Source organism: Hylobates moloch, unplaced genomic scaffold (assembly GCF_009828535.3).
Source record: "Hylobates moloch isolate HMO894 unplaced genomic scaffold, HMol_V3 SCAFFOLD_7, whole genome shotgun sequence".
NCBI classification, from domain to species: Eukaryota; Metazoa; Chordata; class Mammalia; order Primates; family Hylobatidae; genus Hylobates; species Hylobates moloch.
Window position 1 is genome coordinate 87,945,953 of NW_026652282.1, and position 13,433 is coordinate 87,959,385.

The 13,433-nt window shown below is 36.2% G+C and overlaps 1 protein-coding gene across 1 annotated transcript in view; it reads left to right on the forward strand.

The window, feature by feature from the left end:
* NRK (Nik related kinase) overlaps positions 1–13,433 on the forward strand; it is a 139,978-nt gene that overhangs the window by 69,591 nt on the left and 56,954 nt on the right. Inside the window, exons 5-8 of the mRNA XM_032756236.2 lie at positions 2,516–2,626; positions 4,103–4,193; positions 7,253–7,383; positions 9,285–9,339. Of these exons, the coding sequence (XP_032612127.1) occupies positions 2,516–2,626; positions 4,103–4,193; positions 7,253–7,383; positions 9,285–9,339 (388 nt within the window). The remainder of the gene's footprint in view (positions 1–2,515; positions 2,627–4,102; positions 4,194–7,252; positions 7,384–9,284; positions 9,340–13,433) is intronic.

Genomic DNA, 13,433 nt, shown 5'->3' on the forward strand with positions numbered 1-13,433 from the left:
TAGTTAAATCACAAGAAAATCAGTTTTGGTCAAGGATGTCTTTATTAAAAATTGAATATTTGAATATAAGGTGGGGTTAGTATACACTTGAATCTCTATACTTGCTACATTTCCATTCCATGTCCAAGTTAGCAGTATTTTTTCAAAGTAATAACTAAAGCTTTTCAGTATCTTCAAGTGACAATAAAATATTCTATTACATTCTAAATAATGGACTTCAGAAAATAGGACAGTGGACATTATAGAAAGGTTTTCAACAAGGGGTGGAATTAAAACAGTGGTTCTCTAAATTTGGCAGGCATCAGAATCTCCCGGAGAGCCTGATAAAACACAGATTTCTGGGCATCATTCACAGAATTTCTGATTCAGTAGATTTGGGGGTGTGGGTCCAAAAAATTATCCTTCCTAATAAGTTCATATGTGATGCTGCTGCTACTGCTGGGCTGATCACCACACTTTGAGAACCGCCAAATTTATAGACCTTCAGCTTAACTCTATTTTCTCTCAAATGTCCAGTTAACATGCATCCTCTATTATCTGACAATTCCAGTTGAGATTTTAGTGAATATGGCTGAATAGTTTAGTTACTGAGGAATTTTTTTGGCATACACCATTTGTCTTTTTTATATATTTTCACTTACAAGTTTTTTTCCTCTTGATAGTATAGCAAAGTGTGAGAAATTTTGCAGTCTCCTTATTGGATATGTATTAGTACTCAGTTCATTCAGGCATTCAACATATATCAATTGAAAACTATCTGTCAAGTGTTGTGCTAGATGCTGAGGATAAAATGGTAAGCTGAATAGACATGCTCCTGACCCATTGGTGCTTACAATCTATTTGCAAAGACCAGTGTCAGTCAAATAATCACACACATAAATGTATAATTGGTCAGAAGAGAAATATCATGGCTGTCTGTGGGTGAATAACAAACCTTAATTAAGCTGGGAAGTGATAAAATCTTCCTTGAGGAATAAAAGCTTGAACTGAGATCTGAAAGATGAATAAACATTTAATGCATAAATTATTTGTGAAGATAAGAATTTTCATGGGACACTTCACAAATTTTTGCCTATATAAATCAGAAAAACAAATAGGAAGTAAGTAAATAGCTTAATAATGACCATTAATAAAGAATTGTATGTACCAGGCACCATGCTTACAAAGTTAGGAAAATTACTGAGAATGTCTTACATTCCTTTTGTAGTTGAGCTCTTCTGACTCACATAATATAAGCAAGATCTTCCAGGGTTTATATTAGTTGAATGGCTTTAATTCTGGCTTGTCATGGTTCAAAATGAGGAGTTACCACAGTGTACATGTTGTGCCCATTCAATATAGTCAATGCTTAATTCTCCGCGTGAAAATCAACTTTTTGTGGCTTATCTGTTTTCATTTTGTTTGGCTGCCTCTTCTTCTTTTTGGCAAAAGTGTACTCAGGTGAAAGACATGCAATAATATCAATGGTGAATAACTGTAAATTAGGGGAGTAGTTTTCTGAAAAGAAGATCTTAATATTCCACAGAAAGTAAGGTAGACTTTTTGAATAGTCATGATTTTGAGTTTATCCTTTTGCTTCCATTCATCTATGGTGATAATTAATTTGCATAAAGTTAAAAAAAGACATTTTGCTCTTTTGATAAAGTATTTTTGACATGGGCAGTAATACATAAACCTGTACTCAAAGAAAATATTGCTAGGATAATTATAATAGTTATATGCTCCTGTACATCACTCTTTACTCTAGTTAACTCATATTACCTGGAAGAAAATTTACTAGTTGGGCCCTCAATTTATATGTGTCAAAAGTAAACTTTCTGAGAAACTGAGTTTATTAATACAATAAAATCTGAATGAAATATTATCGAAGATATTAGTTTTAAAACAGGTTTTCCTTAGTAGCAATCCCATTTGGATGAAATTATCCCACAGGAATGCAATTGACAAATTCCCCCTTGGAGTTGTAGCTTGCCAGTATCTTGGAGAAAACAGTTTGGAATTTGAAAATAAAAACAAAACAACAAAAATCAAACCTAGCCTTAATGTTGAAATGTAAACTCTTTTGAGACCCTCCATATTTTGCTTCTTCGCCCCCAATTAAACTGTTTCCTTAACCATCCTTTCCTTCCCATTCCAGTCATCACTTAGGTTTGTTCCTTGCACAAACTTCTTTCTAAAAGCATGTGTTTACTTAGTTTTCCATAAACGGAATGTTCTTCCTTTTAAGCATATCCAAACACCACCTATCCTTCAAGACATAGCTCAAACTCCAACTTCCAGTTAAATATCTCTGGTGAAATACCTGGCTTCTCTCCCTCCACAAATCTTTAGTTTTAATCCAACTCTCTCTAATTTCGCTAGCCTTTGGAGTCTTCCATCAGACAATTGAGGCAGTACTTGCAGTGCCTTAATCTCTAAACATTACATATAGATACAAGCCATATGGACTAAAACTCTCCAGATATTTTCAGAAAATTGAACACTAATTTTTTGTACTTTGCTGGCTTTCCTGCAGATGGTGATGGAGTTATGTGCAGCAGGTTCAGTCACTGATGTCGTGAGAATGACCAGAAATCAGAGTTTAAAAGAAGATTGGATTGCTTATATCTGCCGAGAAATCCTTCAGGTGAGTCTTCATATAGTCATTCTCTTCTGATCTTTTAAGAACCTGGGAGTAATATATACAATGCACCTTATACCTGCTCACATCAAATAGTTTAGGTATTCTAAACATAACCTGTGCATCAGAATATCTGAAAAGGCCAAAAAACTTTTGAGAAAGCCGATTTGCAGCTGACGCTTTTAAATAAGCTGGGTAACAAGCTCCTTTGAAATCATGGCCTTTAATACCTCTGTCAGATTAAGACTACTGTGTTCAGTGGATCATGGAAATGACCACTTGGATTATTTATTATGTTGTTATTATTTTAGAGTTCTCTAAACAAAAACATAGTACAAGCATCATAGATTAAGATGAAGGTGAGTCAGAAGAAGTCGGTATTTTATGGAATGGCCTCAAACCGACTGTAGCCTTTTGGCAGACAAACATTTTCTTTGATTACTGCCCCCATTTTAAATTTCTTTACTTTCTACACCCAATTGGATGAGAGCAACAATCTTCTTGATCTACCAAATCCCATCTTTTGTGGCTTAAGTTCTTAGGGTCATCCAAGAAGGATATTAACAGAGTTGAACAGTACTACTCATACAATGTTAGAATGTCGTTCCTGTCATTTTGGTTGGATTAACTTGTGATGATAGTGTAAATGGTTGAGAGTTCAAACTCTGGGCTGAGTTTACATTTAGTTTACTATGGATAAGTTTTATTACTTGGAATCAGTTACTTAATATTTCCAAGGTTCACTTTCCTCATCTATATTATAAGGGTGATATTAACACCTTCCTCAAAGGGTTTCTGAGAGGAATTAGTAATTTACTCCATGTAAAGCACTTAGTACAATCCTTGGCAAAGAATAAGGGCTCAATAAATGTTAGCAGTTTTATTGTTACTTTATTATGAATCTCCAGTTAGTGTCTGAGGCAGTCTCACTACAGCTTAACATTGCATACCACATCATGGGTTAGCCAGGTCACGGGTAAATTTTAGTGGTGAATGGGCTAGAGCCAAAGTGTGAAGCCAACACAGATTACAAATGCTGTAAAATGAATTTCCACATTCCCCTAAATTCTCAGCCTACAAGGCTGACTAGAAATTATTTTGGACTAAACAAATGGTTGGATAAGAAATAGAGCAAAACTATAGCTGAGCTATGATATTCAAGGTGTCCGGGTCTTTACTCTTATGGCTAGTTGGAAATACGGAGGCTAAAAAGGAAGGTAAAGTGACCCAATGTATACAAACATTACTTTTGGTGCCCTTTTTTTTTCTTGGGTGTCCTGATTTATTTTCCTTTCCTTATAGCCAAAAGTCATATTTCTGGGAACGGGTTGTAGTGATTCCAGCCTAAAGAAAGAATTGTGTCTGAAACAACAAAATTAAGCTGTTTCTCTTATCAAAAGTTTTTCCAAAAATACTAAGAACTGTACCAGAAAGAAAGAAAGAAAGATATATACTGATGTGGCTTTTTAAAAATATATACAGGGCTTAGCTCACCTTCACGCACACCGAGTAATTCACCGGGACATCAAAGGTCAGAATGTGCTGCTGACTCATAATGCTGAAGTAAAACTGGGTAAGTTTATTCTTATAGTATTTTAAGTCCAAAACATATTAATGGAGAAAGCTCCTTTAAGATAACTATGCTTTCTATCATGTCCCTGCCAATATCCTCTACTTATTTGAGCTGGGTTTTCCCTGCCTGCAAAACCAGTCAAAATTTGAAAATTTGTTTGGGAGAGGAGGCGGGGCAAAAGAAAGAGGATGCACATACCTGCTTCTTTGAAATCATGTAGATAAAACAACTTTTGAATTATAATGGGGATTTACTTTTTGGTCATCGTTTTACCCTCTGTGAGAAATAGCTATTATATTTATTTCAGCTATTGAATTAAGTATTTACCATGTGCAAATTTCGATGCCAAGGGCAGGGATTTAAAAAAATAAAAAAATTATTTCATGTGACAGAGTCACATTTTCTCAAGAATATGAAAGAACTTTTAAATTATGTAAGGATGAATTGCTTCTTTGGATTTTTTCAGATATGTAAAGAAATGATATTGATCAGAATTGATGCTACAATAATATGCAAGTCAAGTTCAGAATTATAAATCAAAAGACTGGAAGTACCTAGCTTTCTATGCCAGAGTTCAGAGTTATATAATTTACTTGAAAATAACCACACATACTTTCTGATTTTCTTGTCCTTAAGTGCATAGAGAACAATATATTGTATCCTTTAATGTGTAAAATAAACATCAATAGTTTTTAGAATAATACCATAAAAATCATGTCAGTACACTGTAGTGGCAGATAACCCCACGGATATAGAGGATAAGTCACTTGCATTATTTTTCAACAGTTTGTAAACATGTGTCTGAACATGACCTTAAGACATTTCCCATTTTCTTGCTAAACAGATAGAACAAGAGTAGAGATTTTGTTCATTTATTAGGAACATTTTTCACTGAACATTTGTGGAAGAAGCATGAGGTAGTAATTGTTTATTCTTGGAATAAGTGAAAGTAGTTTCAAGAGAATATATTATTTCTTTTGTGTCTGTCTAAAAGCTATGAAGCTAGAAACACAATTTTAAAATACATAAGGAGAGGCCAGGTGCAGTAGCTCACACTTATGATCCCATCTTTTAGGAGGTCAAGGCATGAAGATCACTTGAGACCAGGAGTTCAAGAGCGTCTGGGCAACATAGCAAGACCCTATCTCCACAAAAAAAAAAAAAATGTTTAATTAGCTGGGCATGGTGGTGTGCACCTGTGGTCCCAGCTACTTGAGAGGCTGAGGCAGGAGGATCACCTGAGCTTAGGATGTTGAGGTTGCAGTAAACTATGATTGTGCCACTGCACTCTAGCCTGGGTGGCAGAGAGATACCTTGTCTCTAAACAATAAATGAATAAACAATAAAAATGTAAAAAATACATGAAAGGCATACATATTTCACATTTAAATAGGCAGGATAGATAGTTAATCACAAGGCTAAACACTGTGTTCGCATATAGAGCAACATTGTCATATACTTGTGTCAAGTTGCTGGTCAACACAAGCATTTACACCACAAAAGAGAAATTGTACATAAATGAAAAGCCACTGAAATATCTGTCACAATGTCCATGCACTAAAGTTCATGTACTTTCCTCTGGAGGAGAGACCTTCTACTGCTGGATTAGAGTTTAATCAGATTTACTTTACATGTAGTCCCTGTACGGTTTGTTCTAGATTTCTCAGATTATCATTATTTTGAAGTAACACACTGTAAAATTTAATCACACATATTTTGCACTTAATTCTTGTACAATTTGTTTTAAATTTTTAAGATTATAGTTGTTTTTAAGCAGCATAGTATAAGAAGAAAGTTTCAGAAAGCAAACCTAATGACAGCCAAAGGAACTGATAGAAGGGAAAGAGATGGAAAAATGATTATATTGCAGTTGCAATTGCTCGATAATCTTCATATTCCAGCCTGTAAGGTCGTGAAAGAAAACTTTAAATTATGCTATTGTTGAGTTTTCATCTCGTCTTGGCTTTCATTTCTCTTTCTCTTGCTCTTTTTTCTTTTCTTCTATTAATGTCTTCTAGTCTTTTCTCCTTTCATTTTCTCCTCTGGATATACGCCATATAGCAACTTACGGCCTTCCTAGGTAATTCTTGGCCCCTAATGCCGGTTCACAGGGATAGTGAGAATGCTGGGCAATTATTTAATCTATTTCTTTTAAAAAATCTAGATAAAAACATGGTACAACACCCAGTGGTGATCTTCACAAATATTGTGGACATTTTGTTGTTGTTGTCGTTCTTGTTAGATCCTTTAAAGCTGCCTTAAACTCTTAGGTTTTTCTTTTTCCTTTTTCTTCTCTTCCCCTAAATTCCTGAAGCTTCTTTTTAGTCAGTTTTGTTCGCCATCCTCTGGATTCCTGGAAACCATTCTAAATTAGAAAATCTACTTCATTTTTCATCCCTGTTTTATTTTTTCTGGAATAAATAACCCCAGGCTACTTCAGCCTTTTTTCTGTTTCTGAGGATACCATACCAAATATTTTCTTATAATATATCCCACAGATGAATAGAAGACTGAACTTTTATAATCTAAGCTAAGATATAGATACCACAGTAAATACTTGCATCTGATTCAAAAGGTCTATATAGGAATTTAAACTAAATTCTAGCAGAAAACTCATTTTTCTTTATCAGTGTGATAGAGCCTTCTCATATCATGTGTGAGGCTTCCTGATCAACTGCTAATAGGTTTTAGATTTCTTTGATCTTGCCTATAGTTCTGGTCTTCCTCCAGCTTGGTTCGTAGGTCCAAACACTACATATGTTATCATTTCGGAGGTTCAGAGTGTCCTGACAGAATATTATTTTTAATATTCATGGTAAACATTCAGCCAAACCTACTGTAGATTTATAATAGCACTGCTGAGTCTCATTCCAAAATAAATAGCAGGAAAAGCTTATTTCCCAGTATTCCTGGAGGAGACTTCATGGTAAAGTTTGCTAGGCTGGAATGAAAATCTGTTATCCATTGTGGCTTTTGTATCAGCTTTCCAAGTTAAAGCAATAACTTATTAAGCTTTTTCCTCCTGATTGATTATTTTGACATATAATGATTTTTGGCAGTTGATTTTGGAGTGAGTGCCCAGGTGAGCAGAACTAATGGAAGAAGGAATAGTTTCATTGGGACACCATACTGGATGGCACCTGAGGTGATTGACTGTGATGAGGACCCAAGACGCTCCTATGATTACAGAGTGAGTGTGAGAATTCAGACAGTGGAAATTACAATTTGGAAAGGATTTTTGATTAACGTTTATTTTTAATGATAAAACAGAAAATAAAAAGCAGGCAGCTCCACCTTTTACATTAAATGCTAGTAGGAAATACAAGCCTCTATTGCAGTAAGTGGTTTGATTACATTCATAAAATAATATTTTCTAAGAATGTGGACAAAGTATACCACTGAGAGTTCCCTGCATTTGAGACAGAATGTGTAGTTTATGTTGCTTGCAACCTATTGGTAAAAATATTATATAATGTGGATTTATATGTATATAAAAATTTAACTTCCAGGGGCAAAGGGCATTGTAAACTTAAAAATGAATAAATGTAAAGCCAATTATTAACCCCCACAGTAACTCAGCTCCAGAAAAGACACAAAATAATTTGATTACTCAGGGTAATGGAGAAAATCCTTGGCATGTTTCACTTCCAAAACCACAGAAAATCAGTGTAATAGACAAATTAAGTAACAATTCATGCTATTTATTAAAATTTCCACTGAAACTGCAATTTGAACAATATACATATATCCATGTACACATTTCAAAAGGTTGATGTGGAAAGAAAACTCTCCATTTGCTATAGACTGGAAAAACCTCACTCACTCTCCACATAAGTCATCCAAACAATTCACTGTGGTCTCCCTTGGTGGAACCTAGGACTCAATATTTGAAGTTAAGATTCATCTCTCTTCCCTTTCCTTAAGTGCCCTCTACATGATCTGCAAAATAATTGTTTACTGAGAGTCGATTATGTTCAGTGCTGTTAGGAGCTAGGAAGACTATGGAAGCATGTTCTTCAAGTGGCTTTTTAGAGAAATAATGCTTTGTAGTTGTATACTTTTTGCAGTCTTCCAAGGACTTTCACCTATATTCGTTATTTTTTAGTTTTTAGCACCATGTAACTGAAAGAAGTCTTAAGCATAGACTATCACAACTCAAGCTAAGAAATCTATAAACTAGGGTTCTAAAAATCCAGTTAACCTCCGAGGCCGCAGATCACCTGAGGTCAGGAGTTCGAGACCAACCTGGCCAACATGGCGAAATGCTGTCTCTACTAAAAATACAAAAAATTAGCCAGGCGTGGTGGCAGGCACCTATAATCCCAGCTACTCAGGAGGCTGAGGCAGGAGAATCGCTTGAACCCAAGAGGCAGAGCTTGCAGCGAGCCGAGATTACACCACTGCACTCCAGCCTAGGTGACAGAGTGAGACTGTCTCACGGAAAAAAAAAAAAAAAAAAAAGAGAGAATTCAGTAAACCTGTTTAGGAGTCATTTAGCCAGCCAGTGTATCTCTAGCCCTGTGCCCTTTCCACACTCTGAAGAAAAAAAGTACTAAACAGTTGGTAGTGAAGAGAATTTTCTAGAGTCTCATTATAATTCTAGCCTTAGTTTAGTATATTCCAGGAACTGCTGAAGTACACACACACACACACACACACACACACACACACCAGTCCTATGTAAGTGTATGCTATTGTTATCACCATTTTACATAGAGTGGAATTAAGGCACAGGGAGTTAAAACATTTGCCCAAGATGATACAACTGGTGGGTTTATGTAATAAAATGTCTTTATGGCAAGTTTCTTTTGGTATTTCAGGTAAAGCAATAATATCAATGCATCCAAGATGAACTTTCCTTGCGCTTCACTCCATTCCCTATCAACCTGTTGTGTAGTGAGGTACTGGCTGGTCACAAGCTCAGATTATGTCTTCCTATAATGTCACTCTATAATAAAGCTTCATTATGGGAAACCAATAAAAGAGCTCTGGCATTCACATCCACATCCCCAGCTAAACATTGTTTTGAGATTCTAAATACTACCAATTTTCTATGTTTAAGTGACTTTTTTGTCATCTTTGTCTTTGCAGAGTGATGTGTGGTCTGTGGGAATTACTGCCATTGAAATGGCTGAAGGAGCCCCTCGTGAGTAAAAAATGTTTGATATTTGTTAAAGATTAGGGAAATGTACTGTACAAATCATACAAATCTCTCTCTGTCAAAGAAGATGAGATTTCCACTTGTACCATTCAGCTTTCACTGGCCACACAGGTGTCATACTATGTGCCAAACTACGAATGGTGGCCTTTTCAGTGATTACCAAATGCTTTCTTCAGAATAGCTAGATGTGGGTATATAAATCAGCTTGTGCTTTTCTTTCTTATAATATCTTATTTTAGATTGACTGAATGTTGTTTCCATTTAGTCTCAGTAGTATTTGGTCCTGGCAGTCCTGAGCAACCAGAATAAGGATTCTGGTTGGCGTTCCAGTCTATATTTCCTGGTGGAATATTTAGATTCCAGAACATTTACAGTCACACAGTGCTACTGCCTCAGGCTGTGATAGTTGAGAAAATTCTCCAGCATTTCATTGAAATTGAGCTAATTTTCAGCAATGTCAGGAAGTAAGCCTGTTTTTTTTTTTTCCCTTTGGAGTCAATTCAACTTACCTTTGGTGCCCTCTTTACTCCTTTCAGCTGCCTCAGTGCCCATTTCATCTTCTTTTCTCTACCTCCCCATGATTTAAATGACCTGTTAGCATCCTGTTCTCTCAAGGCACTGCTTTCTGATAGGAAAGTAAAAATGGAACGTAAACTTGGGTGTAAGTGATTGATAACCATCTAATGTGTGACTCCAGAGCATGGCATATTTGCTGTCCTCAGTACCTAAAATCCAAAAGTATAAATGACAAAGCATCTCTGGTATTGTTGGATGAGAAGTGTAAAGTAATGCCTTCTGAGGTATGGGGAGGGTTGCTTTGCTTTCCCCTCTCCAAAGCAGATCCTACAGATTCCCATGTTCTTGTATGCTCTATCTGCAAAATGTCCACCCATCAAGCTTTATGAGCTTGAACTATCTTAGCATTTTGTTTCAAGGCCAATGAGAGGAATTTCAAGAAATAGAAGTAACGGTAACATAGTTGTTGAAAATTCCTGGTATCACTTGGAATATCAAAGAGGGGCTGGGATAAAGCTAGGATGCCTGTGGAGATCATGTTGCTTCTGCCTGTATTATAGTGCCCCCAAATCAGCAAAGTACCTATGTTGGATGAATAAAAAATTAATAATGGAAAATGTTAAACAGCAAGAAGATTACATATGACACATATATAAAATTGAAATTATACTGAGGGGATGTGGACTATTCCTCATCATCTCCTGATTATTTCTGTTTTGGAAACATACTTAGATTATGTTAAATTGAGCAGCAGCAACTAATATTTCATATTAGTATTGATGCATGGATTTGGTTAGGATACATGCCTGCATTGAGTAGTATCTTTTTTCCATTGTTTCTGAATACTCCTCACCATGCCTTTTCGGGAAACCAACTTTCTATGTTTTGCAGTTTGTACTTCCTGGGTCACCTTTGTTTGTTTCACCTTTTTTTTTCATTCCGAAATATTAAGTTACAGGAAAAAGTATTGGTGAGCAAACTCACAGCAGTGCAGAGAAGGAGTTTTGCACAGATTACACAAATGGCAAGCTTCTTACGAAAGATAAGTGAAGGCCAGGAGATTTGGAACTTGCAAAGAGAGAAAACAGGGCTGGCCTGCCTGGATCAGTAATTGTAATAGTACAGCTTTGGTCAAGAGCAGCCCTAAATAGCCTCCCTACTAAAACATTTCTCTTTTGCCGGTGTCCTTTATTGCCTGGAATATTAATTTTGTGTGGAAATAATTGTCATCAGTTTAACTGCAGAAATCCTCCAGCTTATGATAATTATTATCTCATAAGGGATGGCCTTCCAAAGTGACAATTATCTGATAATATCCTCTGAGTTCCAGATAACAAAATTCTCTTCCTTTGGTCTTCCTTTGGTGAGTCTTTTCCAGAGAAGTTAAGAGAGAGAAAGAATAACTTCTCCCTGATAGGATGCCATAGGGCATGGGTCCCCAGCCCCTGTGCCACACAGCGGGAGGTGAGCGGCGAGCAAGTGAGCAAGCATTACCACCTGAGCTGTGACTCATTAGATTCTTCTAGGAGTGGGAACCCTATTGTGAACTGAGCATGCAAGGGATCTAGGTGGTATATTTCTTATGAGAATCCAACTCATGCCTGCTGTTCTGCGGTGGAACAGTTTCATCCCCAAACCAATCGCCTACCCCTAGGTCCACGGAAAAATGGTCTTCCATGAAACTAGTCCCTGGTGCCAAAAAGTTTGGGGACCACAGTTGTAGTGGCTCTAGAAAGACAGAACTGAACACTTGTAAACCAGGAACCCCTTCAGTCCCTAGGTTCTGGGTAGGAATTCAAACAATATGGGGACCTTTATACCAAGGCCAGAACATTTATAATAATCATCCAAACATCAGAGTATCATAGGTTAATTTTGAATAGATGTGGTTTTTAGTCTCTATCTTTTATAGAAAAGATAATCCGTGCCTGGAGAAGAAGCAGGATAGGATCAACAGTTAACCCTGACACCCCTTTCTTGGCAAAGCTGTACACTAGTCAACTTGCCTTAACCTGGACCATATTTTCCCCTATTTTTGCATTCTCCTTGATATTGTAGATCATTTTAAATATTCTCAATGATGCTTCTTTATAGTCCTACTTCTATCCCTTGTAGTGTCGCTCTGTCATACCCCATGTCTATCTTTACCTGAGTGCATTGTGGCTCAAATCTACCCCTGTCCCATCAAGAGGCCTATCGCCTCAATATTCAGAAGATTCCCTCAGATCTCAACATGTGTTAAGAATAAACCACATTATTTAACCTAATTCAGACTAAGCCCAGTTTAATATGTGTCCAACCCTTCAAGATAATGTAATTTTTAAGGGAGGCTTGCTGTTTCAAAGGAATGAGCCTCTAATGATGAACATTTAGGTAGCGTTATGAGATATCGGTTGGAGGGGGCAGTTACTGACATTCCTGAAATTAGACTATATAGGAAACTATAAACAGCTGCTGTTGACATGGCTCTTGTACCCACCCTATGCTCCGTTCCTTTGTGAACTTTTCCTTTCTGTTAAAGAAAACTTACCTAGTCTGTGTTCTGGCTCTTGACCCCTGAAGATGTTGTCAGTGGACTAACTGTTGCTCAGATGTTAATAAATGACAACTGTTTAATATTGTACAAACTCACTTGCAATAAGTTTAAAGAACAGAACCTGGAGACTGATTGGACATAGTAAAAGAATAAAAAGGGTTAAATATGATCCTGATATTTTGTGCTTGGAGCTAATTCTGCCTTCAATTATAAAAATGCACCTATTAATTTATACCCATGTAATTGAAAACAAAGCTTGGCCTTTAAACAATTGCCTTTGTATAGCCCTAATAAAATCACTCTGTGGAGTTTTTGTCTACTACTATGAAAGGCCAGTTTGTCACTTTAGGTTTTTCTGAGGATGCATTTTGGGAGAGAAAGGATGGCTCTATCAAGAGTCATTAATATCAAATTATCAAGAATGACACACTTGTAATGTTAGATGAAATTGACACTATGGTTCTCCATTGGGGATTTTTTGTACTGCCAACTTTCTTTAATCAAAACACAAGAGGAAATAAGAGAGACATATTTAAACACTTACAGAAAAAAACAAAATTCCCAAACCAATGAGATAATTAATGTATATAGCACACATTGGAATAGGTTTTTATTTTTATGCCTGTGTGTATGAAAGAGAGAATGAATGTCTAGTAATTTGGCACAGTCTCAAAGTGCCATAGAGTTAACATCATTGTTATAATATCAATAGCTGATATTTATTTAGCATCTACTACATGTCAGATACTTTTGGGGGGATATTAAAAATTATTTTTAAAATTTTTGTGCGTACATAGTAGGTGTATATATTTACAAGGTGAATACACTTTTACTTATAAGTTACTAATTAATCCTCACAACAATTCTTTGAAGGGATTCCTTCTGCTACATTTCCTGTTTTTCAGATGAAGAAACCAAGATACAGATAGGCTAGGTAATTTGCCCAAAGTCACAAAGGTAGAGCTAGGTTTGAACCCAGATGATCTTACTCTAGGGGGTGTATTCTTTTTTTTTTTTTTTTTTTTTT